The following is a 17,044-nucleotide window of genomic DNA, read 5'->3' as shown; positions in this document are numbered from 1 at the left end:
TGTCCAAACTTTTTGCAAAGGGGGCCAGATTTGGTGTGGTAAAAATATGGGGGCCCAACCTTGGCTGAGGTTCTTCACATACAACAACAATATATTTAAACAAATTTTAGCTAGCCATTCTGTTTCACCTTTGCTTTTTAATTATAATTTCAACAGTCTTAAGCATGTTCATTTGAAACATGCATATCACACACAGTTGAATATTCACTTAACTTTTTTTTTTTTTTTAAACAGAAGTAATTATACTCTTGAGTGCAAATTACAGTGCTCTCCATAATTATTGGCACCCTGAAAAAGATGTGGTTTTTAGCTTCTAACATTTTTTTTAATTCAAATAATATGGGACCTTAATGGAAAAAAAAGAGAAAAATCCAACCTTCAATACAACTGCATTCATTCAGTGGGGAAAAAATCCCACATATAGAAACAATTATTTGACATCAAATAATGTGTGTCACAATTATTAGCACCCCTGGTGTTAATACTTTGTACAACCCCCTTTTGCCAACAAAAAAAGGTCTGGGGACTGAGATGGCCATGGGAGGAGCTTGATTTTCTGTCTGGTGAACCATTTCTGTGTAGATTCGGCCATATGTTTAGGGTCATTGTCTTGCTGAAAGACCCAGTGACGACCCATCTTCAGCTTTCGGGGAGAGGGCAACAGATTTTGATGTAAAATGTCCTGGTATTTCAAAGCATTCATGATGCCATGCACACTAACAAGGTTCCCAGGGCCTTTGGAAGCGAAACAGCCCCACAGCATCACTGACCCACCCCCATACTTCACAGTGGGTATGAGGTGCTTTTCAGCATGCACATCTTTCGTGGCATGCCAGACCCACTTAGAGTGTTTGTTGCCAAAAAGATCAATCTTGGTCCCACACAAAAATACACACGGTCCCAGGCTTCAACTGGGACCGTGTGCTTTGGTCAGATGAGACCAAGAAGGCGGGATTGAACCCTTGATCTCCGAACTGTGAGGCAGATGTGCTAACCACTCAGCCACCGTGATGGAGGGCACTGTACATTTGAAAAATGAAATGTAACAACATGGCAGTTCAATGTTCACAGAACTTTTGAATAAAATATCAGACAAATGTTCAAAGGGTGACGTCACATTCACATTCGTCCTAAACCCGAGACTGAAGCCGGAAGTCACTCATTTTCATGGCGCGGAATTAAAAAATTGAACGATCGCTTCTACACACATCCAAATAATGTACCGGTAATATAATGTAATTGTGTTAAGCTTGTTTCATCATATTCATAAATTACTGAGAGACAGTAATTACTGCCAAAGGTGGAGCAACAAAGTATTGAGTGAAGGCTGTTGACACTTATTTCAAGGTGTGTTCTTAGTTTTTTTTTTTTTTTTTTTACTTGTAATACATTTGCCTACATTTTCAACCAAACCTTTTCTCATTGTTACCATGTGCTACACTACCATTCAAAAGTTTACTTAGATATTTCCTCATTTTTGAAAGAAAAGCACTGTTTTTTTCCAATGAAAATAACAAACTAATCAGAAATACACTCTAAACAATATTAATGTGGTAAATGACTATTCTAGCTGCAAATGTCCAATTTTAAATAGAAGCCCATTTCCAGCAAACATCACTACAGTGTTTTAATGGTACACTGCGTTTGCTAGTTCTGTTAAAAGGATAATAGATGATTACAAAACCCTTGTGCAATTATGTTGGCACAGATAAAAACACTTTAGGTGGTTAGAGAAGCTAGAAATGTGACCTGTCTTTGAGCTAGTTGGGTATCTGGAGCATCACCTTTGTGGGTTTGATTAAACTCTCAAATTGGCCAGAAAAGGAGAACTTTCATGTGAAACGCGGCAATATATTTGCTTTCTTAGAAATGGACTAACTACGGGAGGCTATCACTCCATTTTGCAACGCCATGCCATACCCTGTGGACAACGCTTGATTACAGTAAATTTCATCCTACAACAGGACAATCCCCCAAAGCACACTTCCAAATTATGCAAGAACTATTCAGGGAAGAAGCATGCAGCTTCCGGAAGCGTGGGAGTAAGTTTCTCCAGATTACGCCAACAAATTAACAGCTGAAATGCCAAAAGTCTGCAACGCTTTAATTATTGCAAAGGGAGTGTTCTTTGATTAAAGCAAATTCTGAAGGAGAAAATTATTATTTAAAATAAAAATCCTTATTTCTAACCTTGTCAATGTCTTGACTATAGATTTTGCAAATCATTTAAAAAATAAAAGTGACTTTAGAAAGAAAACACCAAATTGTCTGAGTGACCCCAAACTTTGAACTGTAGTGTATGTGTAGAAGAATTCAGTCTACAAAAAAGCCTTGCATAAATACCAATAATAAACATGTTACTCACTCTATGATATGAGTGTTGAGTGTTCCTGTGTCATTGACATCAAACCAGCCGATGTCCTGTCGTAAGATACTGTGGAAACAACGTATGCGGATGCGCCTGACCTGTCGTCCCGCTGACACCGTAAAGCAAGCAACTTCTGCGAAGGCGGTCACTATTACGATGGCCCCCAAAATGGAGTAATAGGTGGCAAAGCTGAAATGGGTAGACAAAAAAAACAAACATTAAATGTGCATTTGTGAGTTTAAATTGAAATGTCATTCTTACGTGCTCATGAAGTCCCCTAAGGTCACATTTGCGTTTATGCTAGTATCATCTGGGGGGGGGAGCATAATAAATTAAGTGCAAAGTCAAATCACAACTGTATTTGCTCCGGTTTCTTTGACTTACTATAGAGAGTGGTGTTGAATTCCTCTATTGCGGAATGTTCTGCAAAATTGTCCGTCATTTCCCCAAACAAAAGACACATAACAGGCATGATAGCGCCATGGGCCACAGACATTATGGTCCCAAAGACAAGCAGTGCAACATCTATTTTGTCAGCAAATTTGAACTGTGCTCATGAGAAAAGGAGAAGAGACAAAAGGCTGATGTAAGAAAATAGTAGATTGCATGAGGACATAAATACGTTAGGACCAGCCTTCATTTTCTGACAACGTTCCAAGAAATATCAATCAACAAGTAGCATTACAAACAAAACATTGGAAGGGAGCTCACCAATTCAATGGGGCCAACCTGGGGTATTGGTGGCTCTTTTTCTTTCTTCGTTTCATCTCCTTTCTCATTTTTTAGATCACTGGTTAAATGTTAGGAAATCTAACTTCAATTCACTTGTCAAGACCAAAAAGACCAGTTTGATGAATTCTAAAATATTACCTTAGGCAAATATCCGCATCCTTTCGCAACTTCTCGGTTTCAGCCATGTGTGCGTCTTGTCAGACAATGTCGGAAGTCCAAGAAAATCACAATTGTTCTGTTGGATGAAATGAAAGTATTACAGTTGACCACTTGACGATGAAGCGGAATCCAAATTTCACCATACCTGAATGTTTGTTTTCTGTTGTCTTGAAAAGCCACACCCTCGTGGGTACTCCAAAGTTTGACAAAGCACGTGCAGTTTTCCACTCCCCGCACTTCTCACATAGTTATCCATAGACCTTAACACAATATCAAAGCATAAAACAAACTGAGTGACATTTTGTGAAGTGCAAGTTTCTGACCCTTAGTTTGTTTAATCACTTGCAAGATAGGTTGGAGAAAAAAGGCATCTATCTGATTCAATAAGTAAAAGTGTGCAGGTGAGTCAGATCAGAACAGGTATGGTATTTTTTAGATAGTGAATATAGGGCAGCGGTCAAATCAGTTCATTTTTATAACACCGAGTCATCCAGTGTCAAGTCATTAGAAAAGCTATCAATCAACAATTGAATCAGCAATTAAACCTGTTTAAATACTAATGTCAAAAACATAAAGGGTTTTAAGAAATCCATGTTATCATGTAACCAGCATTGAGTGAATTTATGTTGCTTTTCTAGCACCTGGCATAGCGACAATCTGCTATTATCAAGATCAGGTTAGACCAGCCTTTCATTTTCTCCTGCTTAACACCCTTTTTAAAAGCTCAAGCTTTAAATAAGTAATGCAGTGTTGTTTGCATTGTTACTTTATTGCTCTAATTGATTTATGTATTTTACTGCTGTCTGTCAACCACATTGCCCTACAGATAGCAAATATGTGGAACCTTGAACCCTTATTGATATAGCTACATACATCTAATGACTGCTATGAATGTGCAGCAGACAGTCAGCGTTTCCTGACATCGAGCTAATATTACCGTCCACCACCTTTCAAATAAGGCACAAAAAATATATGAATTATCCTCAAATAGTATTGCTCCTCTAAATTTAATATATATTTTTTTTTACACAGTATGGAATTTGGAACTGTTGAGTTGAACCCAAAGTTTCTATTCTCACATCAAGTCATGAACGTTGTTATATGAAAGGTATCAGGTAAAAAGGCTGTTATTGGTAATTTGGTGTAAAGAAACCTTTTATATTTTACAAGGTGGTTGCATGTCTCTTAGTTAAATTTCGATTAAAGTTTTTTTTCTTTTTTTAATTTCACATAGAACTATTTATTTAACCGGAAGTACAATTTTGAAAACTGCTATTAACTGTGATCCCTGCGAATAAAAAATATATCCTGTATATTATAAATTATAAAGAAATGTACGATAAAAATGAATAAAAAATACGGTATATATGAAACAAAAAAGGGGTCAGACATTTCATTAATGCTAACACTATTTTAGCCAGTATCCCAGATTGCCTGTGCTTCCTTGTGACATCATTAGAACCAAATACCATGCACCTATGCTCGAGTCTAATAGTGTGTGTGTAGTTATAACTGACTGTGCTGGTAAGGCGGCGTCATACACTGCTGGCCAAAAGTGTTGGCACCCCTGCAATTCTGTCGGATAATGCTCAATTTCTCCCAAAAAATGATTGCAATTACAAATCCTTTGGTAGTAATATCTTCATTTATTTTGCTTGCAATGAAAAAAAATTTAAATCATTTAATTATTTTAACACAAAATTACAAAAATGGGACTGACAAAAGTATTGGCACTCTCGGCCTAATACTTGGTAGCACAACCTTTAGACAAAATAACTGCGGACAAACGTTTCCGGTATCCATCAATGAGTTTCTTACAATGCTCTGCTGGAATTTATTTTAGACCATTCTTCTTCTTCTTCTTTCATTCTTCTTCCAAATCTCAGGTCTCTTAGATTTGAAGGGTGCTTTCTCCAAACTGCCATTTTCAGATCTCTCTACAGGTGCTCTATGGCAGGGGTCCCCATCTGCCGGGCCGCGGACCGGTACCGGTCCGTGGCGCATTTGCTACCGGGCCGCACAGAAATAATATTTTGATAACGACCGCATTCTGGCCGAATTAACCCTTTGCCCCTGCTTAAAACACCAATATCCCTGTCTGCTCTAGATACAATACTACGGGATAGATTAGAATGTCGTCATTGAAATCCATTGATTGGACTGCTAGCAGTACATCTTGTTTGTGTATATAATATATCTATGTGCGCTTGTCCTCGATAATAACGTATTACTAGGCCGCGGGCGCAGCACATTTGTTCCCGGAAATAATTAGCCCCCACATGAGCGAAGATGACTGGAAAACAGACGTCTTTGGAGATATTTTTACGGCGAAAATGGCACCTGACGAGCCTACAACCTCGAAGATAGGGGTGGGCGATATGGCCTTAAACATGTATCACGATAAATGGAGCAGATTTATCTCGATAACGATAAATGACGATAAAGTCGTCCAAGCGGACTGTTATATAATTTGAAAATCTGAATCAATGCATGAAATACAGATTAACAGTTTCTTGTTGATTTAGTTACCAGCATTCAATTTGATATATTTAACAAATGTACATGCAGTCTAGACATTAGGTTTATACAAATGAATTGTAAACAATAAGAATTCAAGTATGAGCATTTATAACAGAGTGTATGGCTTGAACAATGTACATTGTCAAAATCGATATGCCTGTGCAAACATGTCATTGTAACACAAATGACTTGCAGCTCGAACAGTACACTTCAAAAAGACAATTTATTGTTAATGGCTGCTGTGACATAATTATTCAATACAAGTGTTTACTTTATGGTTTCAGGGTCTCCCCCCCCCAGTGCATTTTTTAATAAATGCACACATACATGAACCCCCAAACAGACAGACAGACAGACAGACACACCTTAAAGCTATATTGATCTTCTGCAAATGAAACACTTAAGATTTTATGATAGCAATAATGACACAGAATTTAACACATACAGAAAAATAGCTGGGGCCATTTGTGCTATGCTGAATGCTTTACCATCACAAAAGCTATCAGAGAAATCACACACAGTCAGATACAAAATAACGCGACATAGTAATTGCTAGATGCAGTCCATGCCCAATCCACTCATTAAATTCAGCCGTTTCGACAAGGTTAGAGCCGCTATCCGACTCCATCACGTTCATTTGTAGCGTTAGCCGCTAGCGGCCGCTAGCGTTAGCGGCTAGCGTTAGCCTGTGGCCTGGCTACCGGTAGAAAGCACTGAAAGCACCATCTCCGGAAATTGTGAGAACAAGGGAGGACAGCTGGTGAAACCCGTCTGGATGCCACCAAGAGTCTATTAAATGTCGGGTGAAAGTTTGGCGAACCTCCCTTAAGCCACACTCCATCACGTTTTGCTTTTAGCATTAGCTGCTAGCGTTAGCTTACCGGGCTTCTGTTTGATTGGCTTCCTGATGATCACGTGACTCCCTACGTAAGTACATTCACTGCTTTCTTAAAGGGGAATGAGCATAGACGAACAACACAGAGTCAAAGCGGGATGAAAAGACTATTTTCTTGTTTTATTAATTTACCGAATTTACCGACATGGTCAAAATTACGTCGGTCATCGTGAAGAATTTCGGTGACGGTAAATTTTCGGTTTACCGCCCAGCTCTACACAAACTGCGAAGGAGTGGATTCGTGACCCGTTTGTGAATAAACCGAGTGATTCGAGCATGTCTGTGCAACAGGATTATCAACTTGTAGAGATCGCAAATGACCAGTGTTGTTAATCTTACTGAAAAAAAGTAATTAATTATAGTTACAAATTACTTCTCCCAAAAAGTAATTGCGTTAGTAACTCAATTACCTGAATGTAAGAGTAATTAGTTACTTGGCAAAGTAATTGGTGCTAATTACTTTTTTTTTCCCCTCAAAAAAAAAAAAAAAAGGCCACACTATGTGAAGTTTTTTGTGAAGGTTTTTGGTACAATTGGCCCGAGCCCAATTCTTTACCCTAATTTACCCTTTACCCTGAATCAACTGTTAAAAGTTGTTAAAATTGCTCCCATGGGGTGGCGTGGCTCAGTGGTAGATTAGTTGTCCCCCAACCCAGAGGTTGTGGGTTCGATTCTTCGCCCTGATGAACTCGCCTAAGTATCCTTGAGCAAGATACTGAACCCCATCTTGCTCCTGGTGCTGCATCACCAGTAGGTGAATGGCGCGATAGTGTAAAGCGCTTTGAGCGCCTTGAAAGGTGGAAAAGCGCTATATAAGTGTAACACCATTATTGCATTTGTTCCCTTCTCTCTACTTTCGACATATGAAAGTTTTAAAACTGTTTCATCATTTAAAGATAGATTCAAGTCAAGATTTTGCCGATTTAGAAGTATTTTAGATAAAAAGTTACTTAGGTTCACTAGGAAGGTTCTCTACAACAGAGCCGTCCTAAAAAGTCTACTGCTTTAAGATGGCGGCTGTCTACTAACGCATTTAGTGCCATGCAGTGTTGTTAATTTTACTTTAAAAAAGTAATTAATTACAGTTACAAATTACTTCTCCCAAAAAGTAATTGCGTTAGTAACTCAGTTACCTGAATGTAAGAGTAATTAGTTACTTGGCAAAGTAACTAGTGATATACAGTGCTGCTCAAAAGTTTGTGAACCCCCTCAACATTTTGGAATTTTCTATTATTTCAACCTGATTTCCTAATCAATCAATTCAGTAGTTTTTTTTTGTTTTTTTAACAGTTGTGTTGTCGAGACTAAATTAAAAAGAGTTTTCATCAACTGATGTAGGTGCAAAATTGAACTGTTTGGTCACAACCAAAACCGCCATGTCTGGCGAAAAGTCAACACTGCATACCACCAAAAGAACCTTCTCCCAACAGTGAAGCATGGAGGTGGGAATGTCAAGATCTGGGCTTGCTTTTCATCCTCAGGACCTGGACAACTCCACATAGTCCAGGGAATCATGAATTCTGAGGAATATTGTCAAATCCTAGAACATAACCTGACGCCATCTGTTTTGAAGTTAAAGCTTGGCAGAAGGTGGATCATGCAACATGATAATGATCCAAAGCATTCCAGCAATACAACCAAGGAATGGCTGAAAAAGAAGAAGATTCGTGTTCTGGACTGGCCCAGTCAAAGTCCTGACCTAAATCCCATTGAAATGCTGTGGCGGGACCTGAAGCGAGCAGTTCATGCCAGACGCCCATCAAACCTCTCTCAACTGACTGCGTTCTGCAAGGAAGAATGGGCAAAAATCCCCCAAAATAGATGTGAGAGGCTGATTAGTCACTACAGAAACCGTTTGGTTGAGGTAATCTCTGCAAAAGGAGGCGCAATATCCTATTAACTGAAGGGGTTCACATACTTTTGCACACATGATATCTGAGTTTTTCTTAAATCAACCACTTTTGTTAAATAAAGAAAGACAATATAACTATTTCTTTTGTTTCAGTCCATTATTTGGAATGTCAGTATTGTGGATTTGGGTATAACTTAACATTTAATAAGGTTATTTTAGTTTTTTTTACAAAAAATCTGACCATCGCTGTGGGGTTCACAAACTTTCGAGCAGCACTGTATATTTTTTTTTCTCAAAAAAAAAAACAAAAAAAAAACACAGGTCACACAATGTGAAGCTTAAAGGGTTTGGGGGACAACTGGCCCTAGCCCAATTCTTTACCCTCAACTTAACTAGACAAAAGGGTATTGCGATAACTAGCTAGTAACCTTTGCTATGTGTGGAAGTCATTTAAAGTTGTGAATCAATCGTTAAAGTTGTTAAAATTTCTCCCGTTATTGCATTAGTTCCCTTCTGTCTACTTTAAACATGTGTAAGTTTTAAAACTGTTTCATCATTTAAAGATAGATTTAAGTTAAGATTTTGCCGATTTAGGAGCATTTTAGATTAAAAAAAAATTACTTAGATTCGCTAGGAAGGATCTCTACATCAGGGCCTTCCTGAGAGGTCTACTGCTTTAAGATGGCGGCTGTTTACAAACGCATGTAGTCCTTAAAACATGTTGGCAATGCAGCAGTGTCTGTCAATTGCATCTAGTTCTATAATATGATATCTACCGTGTCATGTGGGTGTAGTTTGTCGGCTATGGCTGCAGTCAGGTATTATTGGAGCCACCTAGCATCGCGGTTGCAACGGCGTCTTCCCCACTCCTGCTCTGCTCTCGTCCCCGTGAGTCCGTTTCTCTCAGACTTTTTTTTTATTCAACCAACTTAGTAATGCATAGTAACGCACGCCTTTCCCGCCTCAGTAACGGTAACGGCGTTGCCAAGATGAGAAAAGTAATTAATTAGATTACTCATTACTGAAAAAAATAACGCCGTTAGTAACGCCGTTATATTGTAACGCCGTTATTAACAACACTGCAAATGACGGCGACCTTATTAAACGTACATTTGAGACAACAACTCTACCGAGGTTCTGGATTAAAGTCATTCTGGAATATCCTGACATCGCTACGAGAGCATTGAAAACCTTGCTACAATTTCCAACATCGTATCTTTGTGAAGCGGTCTTCTTAATTAATGCCTAACGACAAGGCAAAGTCGTTAATGGGGAGAGCGGTGTGCAGTTATCATGGCAGGATGTATCTGTGGAGAACTTTTCTACAAGTTCTTCCATGATCAAACGTAAGTTAATATTCCTTTCAAGAAAGTTTGTAGTGTTTACTTTGGAATCGCTGCATTTGCGCATTTTGCGGCTATGTTTAACGTTACGCGCATTCGCAGCACCGCATCGTTGCAATTTTTGATGGGTTGCAAAATTTGTCAGAACACCGGTCCGTGATGCAAAAAAGGTTGGGGACCCCTGCTCTATGGGATTCAGGTCTGGACTGCTTGCTGGCCATTTTAGAGTTGAGAAGTCTCCCATGCTTTCTCTCTAACCATTTTCTAGTGCTTTGAGTGGCTCTGAGTGAGATCCAGCTTTCTCACATTGGGCCCAAAATTATGCTGCAAAATTGGTTGGTAGTCTTCAGACTTCATAATGCCATGCACACGGTCAAGCAGTCCAGTGCCAGAGGCAGCAAAGCAACCCCAAAACATCAGGGAACCTCCACCATGTCTGACTGTGGGGAGAGTGTTCTTTTTTTTTTGAAGGCCTCGTTTTTTTCACCTGTAAACTATGTTGATGCATTTCCCCCCAAAAGCTCTACTTTCGTCTCATCTGACCAGAGGACATCCTTCCAAAACGTTTTTGGCTTTCTCAGGTAAGTTTTGGCAAACTCAAGTCTGGCTTTTTTATGTCTCTGGGTCAGAAGTGGGGTCTTCCTGGGGTATCCTACCATAGAGTCCCTTTTCATTCGGACGCCGACGGATAGTACGGGTTGACACCCTCGGACTGCAGGACAGCTTGAACTTGTTTGGATGTTAGTCGAGGTTCTTTAATCTTTATCCACCATCCGCACAATCTATCGTTGAAATCTCTCGTCAATTTTTCTTTGTCCACATCTAGGAAGGTTAGCCACAGTGCCATGTAGGAGTGGGAACTTCTTGGTACCTCACGATACGATACGATTTGCGATACAAAGCTCACGATAACGATGGTCTGACGATATGGCGATGCAACTGTTAATGATACATTGGTCAGGAAATCATTCAAGGATATTCAGCAAACAACTAATAAACAGAAAAACAAGCTTCTGCTGTGTATTGGAATGAGTTTGTCACTTGTAGACGGGCAATCCATTTGAAGTTCACTTCCTGTTTATTTTGAGTTACAGAACAGGAAGTGACCTGGGAATCACCCAAATGAATAGGCAGTGACTCAAACTCAACAGAAAATGACCTCTATATGCCCTAAAATAAACAGCAAGTGACCTGTAAATGCACTGAAAATCAGACAGAATGACTGAATGCTCTGGTTTCGAATGTACGAATGTTCCCAGTCTAAATGGATTGGGCGTCGAGCACTGTCAATGCACCCTTAGAGTTAACTGAGACACTATTATGATGGAAGATTTTGGTAGCAACTTGTTCGTTCATTTTTATTTTGGACATTGACACCTTTTTAAAATGATATCGCGATTCTTGGCAGGAGCATATCGATAACCTTTTGGGATACAAAGTATCAAGATACATCACCATTTCGATATTTTGTCACACCCCTAGTGCCATGGGGTTTACACTTATTGATGACACTGCGCACGGTAGACACAGGAACATTCAGGTCTTTGGAGATGGACTTTTAGCCTTGAGATTTCCCATTCTTTCTCACAATTTTGCTCATCAAGTCCTCAGAAAGTTCTTATGTTGGCTTTCTTTTCTCCATGTTCAATGTGGTACACACAAGGACACAGGACAGAGGTTGAGTCAACTTTAATCCATTTTAACTGGCTGCAGGTGTGATTTAGTTATTGCTACCACCCGTTATGTGCCACAGGTAAGTAACAGGTGTTGTTAATTACACGAATTAGAGAAGCATCACATGATTTGTCAAAGGGTGCCAATACTTTTGTCCGGCCCATTTTTAAAAGTTTTGTGTAAAATTATAATATTCCATTCTCTTTTGTGTTTTTTCATTGCAAGCAAAATAAATGAAGATATTACTACCAAAACATTTGTAATTGCAATCATTTTCTGGGACAAATTGAGCATTATCTTACAGAATTGCAGGGGTGCCAATATTTTTGGTGTATTTTGTGTTCATACAATATTTTCTCCATTAGCAGGTGTCTATGATATTTACCATTTGCATACTTAATGTATACTTTGAGCAACTGTCTTTCACATGAAGGACCTTTTTAAGAGTGGTTGTTTTTCCCTTTAACGTGATTGAAGACCTGGAAATGTTCATGTTTTAGATTACCCATTACCCACAAACAATCAGTATATTAAAGCAACTAGAACAGCGTATAAGTGTCTTTCATTGATTGAGGTTTAGAAGACTAATTAGCAAATTCCAGGTTCTTAAATTATACATTATTTTAGATATATACATTAATGTTGTTTCAAAACGTAAAAGTGTCGTTTGTGTGTGTTATTTCATAATCTAAGCCTCAATTATACAAGCAAATGGGGGACCTCTGAGGACACGATTTGCAATACAAGGCTCTAGATAACGATTATCTCATGTACGGCTACACCAATTATAGATACATGGGTCAGGAATTCTATGGTCGTCTATCATATAACTGTTATAGTTTTTCTTTCTTTTTTTAAATGGAAAAAATAAACTATTTTTTGCACTTTCATGGTCAAGATGTTAAAAATTATTGAAAATATTGCAGTACAGCATTTGTGTAAATAAATACCACGCTATATTATTAAATACAGTAATTCCTGTAAAAAATGAGCATCCTTCTTATACATTAAAGTTGTTTTAAAACGTAAAAGTGTTGTTTTTTCACAATCTGAGTCTCAATTACAGTAGCAAATGGGGGACCTCTGAGGACACGATTTGCGATAGAAAGCTCTCGATAACGATTATCTCATGTATGGCTACAACAATTATAGATACATGGGTCAGGAAATCTATGGCCGTCTATGATACAACTGTTATAGTTTTTTTTTCTTTTTCTAAATGGAAAAATAAACTGTTCATTTTTTGCACTTTCACGCTCAAGATGTAAAAAAATATTGAGAATATTGCAGTGCAGCATTTGTGGAAATAGATACAAAACTATATTACTATAAAACATTCTTGCAAAAAATGAGCATGCTTCAGACACTTGCGTAGTCGAAAATTTCAGTAGCAACCTGTTGGTTCCCATATTTAACAGTGACACTTTTCTAAAACGATATTTTGATTCTTGGCGGAAGCAGATTGGATAACCTGGTATACAAAGTATCCCGACAAAACACAACATCAATATACTGTATTGTCACACTCCTACCTAAAAATGGTTTAAGGAAGCTCTACATTTCTGAGTACACACATACTCTAGAATAAACACAACGTTGAATGGCAGATGTGTGTGCCAAATGTCCGTAAGCAATCATTTGTGGCTATGTGCTTTCTGTCAATAAGGCCCATAATGAGCAGCATCCTCAATTAAGACTCTAGTAAAAGACCGTAGTCTCCTCAGTTACGAGCCTCAACTTCACATTCACTCTAGCAGCCACTTTGTAAAATTTGCTGACCACACCTCCACTGATTCAGGACATTCCTGCGATCTATTGGTGTGAAAATCATCAACTTTCATAGTGTTCCATCCCAGCTGACCTTGCCAGTTTCATGATACATTTCTCAACATGTGGGATGAAAAGCACAACGACTCTCGGCAACAGTGTCAGGCCCACCACCCTCACCACCCAGCTCAGAGGTTTCTACAGGCGGTGCTGACAACAGAGTGGGTGACGAGCGCTACAGCAACTCATACCTCCTCCTCGGTCATATTTACACAAACATATGTCAGTAGAAATCCAGTGGAATAAAACAAGAAACACACCCTTTTTCCAATAGAGGACAGCCAGGACAAATGCAAACAGAAAACAAAACGGTTTCTATCCGCAGGCTCTACCCTCCCCCAACTCCTTCGCAAATAATAGGACAACCCCCCCATTCAATGACAGACAATTTAAGTGACAATGTCCAATGAAAGCACAGTGCACCTTACCTCACATTGTACAAGAATAATAATAGTCATATTGCAATGTATCCTATACCATCACTACATCACTGCACTCTTAATATCGATAACATTTTTAATTAATCCATCCATACTGCATACAATGCCTTATTAGCTGCCATTGAAAGCGCTGGACGTCCAATCCAATTGGACTAGAAGGCTAGCAGCGCAGTTCTCACAGTCAAAATGGATTGGACGTCCAGCGCCGTCACTGGCTGAAAGATGAGCATTCACAGCCAGGCCTCCTAGTTTAAACGAATTGGACGTCTGTTGTTGGCAGCCAATGCGCTAGAAGTCAATTCAACAACTTTTTACAACACTAAAGAACACCTATGATGAGCATAGACAATACTGTATTTTTAAACAAATTGGACGTCTGTTGTTGTCAATGGCAGCCAATGAGCAAGTAGTCAATTCTACAAATTTTTACAACACTAAAGAACACCCATGACGAGCATAGATAATTCTGTATTATACAATATATATTCTCAATATGACAAAGCAATTTCAATAGAGACTAGCAAAAAGAGCACGAATTTATCCTTGCAATATTCCATTTTGTTTAACTTAAATCATTCATCCTAGTTCAGTAACATCCAAACAAAACCCTAACCCTATTATAACTGATGTCATCTTGTCATATCCATCATTAGGCTCATTATTGTTACGCAGTAACCTTATCACGTATGCCACAGTAATAAAACGTAAACGGTAATTTAAACAAAATATAATGACAGTGAATTATATTCAAATTTCAGTTTAAATGCATGAATTTTAAAAAGTATAAAAGTATCAGCTGACCTTACCGTGAAGACAATTGATTCTCCATGCGTTGCTCGGTCTGAGACGCTTCCGCTTTCTCAAAAGCGAAGACTCATTAGTTATACTGGTGTGGTAGGCGGGCCCTACTTAGAAGATGATTGGCTGAGAGGCATACAATCCTTGAACGTGATTGGCTGCTGCAGCTCGTAGGGTTGGGCATGGTTTCCAGACAGCAAAAGAAGTATGCGACTTCATAATGGCGGCGTCATAAAAATCCCACTCGCCCTGTTCCGAACCTCCACAAAACGCATTTATTTGAAATCTGTACATATGTGTTTCATACTTAAAATGCTCCTTTTGTCACAAATCGCCAAAGTCTACGCTTCCCGTGGTGCAGGAGCCAATCATATTGGAGCAGGGCGTGTCCTGTTTAGAACACCCGTGGGACTCATCCCGTGATAACACGAAATGCTCATTATGAACATGCGCTCGCAATTACACTAACTAATGCAGTTATTTCTGCTCACACACAATAGTGTCACTCTCTCAAACAGACAACTGCATACCTCTCACACATCAAACCTAACTACAATAGGGCTGCAGCTATTGATTATTTTAGTAGTCGATTAATCGATGAACTATTTAGTTCGAATAATTGAGTAATCGGATAAGGAACATAAAAAAATTTAAATACCTAAGCTGAGCTTCAAACGGGTTAAAAAAAATAAATGAATGAGGATCTAAGTACAACAAAAGAAAAATTGGCTAATTTAACAGCATAAGCATAGCAAAAGTCTGCTAGCTTGAATGCTATAAAATACTTGATACAATGCTCTTAACAAATGGTTCAAACACATTATTTCCACAAAAAACGGCTAAATATACCTATAAACTCAATTATGAATTCATTAAAAAAAACATTAGCTCGAACAAAAACTGACCTTATGTTGGTCTCAACAGGGAGCCACTGAATTCAGCCATGTGAAATGACTTATGTCATATTCACTGTTGCCACTAGAAGGCAGTGTATCCACCCAAATCACGAAATCTAAATGCAAACACTTTCAAAACAAACCATTACAACGCCACTTTAATTAAACAAATACTCGAAGCAGCAAAATTTAATTCAAATCTTTTTTTCTAATCGAATTATTCGAGTTAATCGACTAATCGTTGCAGCACTAAAATATATATATATAACAAAAATCCTATTTTCTCCCCCATTCTTACACACTGAAGGGCTCTGACATTACTCCTATTTTTCTACAACACTTTAATGCTCTCATACACACGAAATTTCCCCTCACTATGGTGCAACCTGGCATACTCTTCATTTTTTTTTTATTAATCAAAACTGACCAAGAGTTGTCTAGAATGACTTAGCATTACTTTATCTGCAGGCATGAAGAAAATAGGGGTGCAACTAACAATTATTTTATAATCGAATAATCGGACGATTAATTAAACGATTAATCAATTAATCTGATAACCGCCACTTTTCTTTCCAATTACCTTCACAATTTACCTTGAAGTTGGACCAGAACCCGCTGCGATAAGTGAAAAACCGCGAAGAACTAGCGCCTCCCCCCAATATATTTATTCAGATTTAGCATTGGAAAGATATATACATGTTTTTTCACCCCCCCAAACTATAATAAAATTAAAAAAAAAATGTAGTTTTACGTATATATACTTTTTTGGTAAATGCGTTTTAAGCACTTCAAATGTAACAATTTTTACAAGTTTAATTTTAAACATCTTACTGTCCCAGTGAATTATTTTCAAACAGGAATAAAGCAGAAAAATGTTTAGCTTTATTAAATGCTTCATTGAGTGAGTCCACTCAAATCCAAAGCTGCTCACTTAAACGCTATGAGTTGCCATTGCAACTGTTTAACAAGTTAAATGATGGTTGACGCATTAGGAGCTTTGAAGCTCGGTTATTTGGCAACATCAAATATCAACGTCTGTCAATCATTGTTAACATTAATAAGCAACTCCAGTGCACTCACTGCTGACCAACAACGAGCAGAGGGAGGAAGGGATGGAGATGGAAACTACGCAATCGGCTCGGGACAGCTCATCTGTTTGTTTTTTTAATTGAGAAAAAATCCGCGATGGACAGAGGGCGCAAAGTTTGAAGCGCGAAGTAGCGGGGATCACTGTATTTTGTTACAGCTTCCTGACTTAACTGTAGTCTACAATTATACTGTTTTAAATACATAAAAGTTGTTAAAGTTTCTAATAAAGGTTCTGAGTATAAAACCTCAAAAGTATTTCTCAGTACATAAATCAGACAAAAGTCCTGTTCGTTCAAAGAAAAAAAGTGCTGCTGATTGACATTTTTTTCTTGTGGGTGTGAGAGAATTTATTCATGCTTAAAACACAACCATTACATATTATATGTTGAAGGCTTTTGTTATGCTTGCACGAAAACATTATAGCATAGAGTATCATTGTTAAAATAATCTG

General features: G+C 38.3%; 1 protein-coding gene across 2 annotated transcripts in view; it reads right to left on the bottom strand.

Annotated features, from left to right (window-relative positions):
* The window catches only part of LOC130914572 (ATP-dependent translocase ABCB1-like), a 51,901-nt gene extending 37,234 nt beyond the window's left edge, over positions 1 to 14,667 (bottom strand). Inside the window, exons 1-7 of one of the 2 annotated variants that reach the window (XM_057833885.1) lie at positions 14,617 to 14,667; positions 3,405 to 3,519; positions 3,239 to 3,335; positions 3,080 to 3,158; positions 2,753 to 2,915; positions 2,630 to 2,678; positions 2,366 to 2,557 (exon numbers count right to left, since the gene is read on the bottom strand). In XM_057833885.1, the coding sequence (XP_057689868.1) occupies positions 2,366 to 2,557; positions 2,630 to 2,678; positions 2,753 to 2,915; positions 3,080 to 3,158; positions 3,239 to 3,285 (530 nt within the window). In that variant the 5' untranslated portion in view covers positions 3,286 to 3,335; positions 3,405 to 3,519; positions 14,617 to 14,667. Of the gene's footprint in view, positions 1 to 2,365; positions 2,558 to 2,629; positions 2,679 to 2,752; positions 2,916 to 3,079; positions 3,159 to 3,238; positions 3,336 to 3,404; positions 3,520 to 14,611 lie in introns of both variants that reach the window. The other variant, XM_057833886.1, reaches the window with a different exon arrangement.
* Positions 14,668 to 17,044: the final 2,377 nt, after the last annotated feature.

The sequence above is a fragment of the Corythoichthys intestinalis genome, chromosome 4 (assembly GCF_030265065.1).
Source record: "Corythoichthys intestinalis isolate RoL2023-P3 chromosome 4, ASM3026506v1, whole genome shotgun sequence".
Lineage (NCBI taxonomy): Eukaryota > Metazoa > Chordata > Actinopteri > Syngnathiformes > Syngnathidae > Corythoichthys > Corythoichthys intestinalis.
The sequence above is the reverse complement of the archived record's forward strand: the minus strand, read 5'-3'. Positions and strand labels throughout refer to the sequence as shown.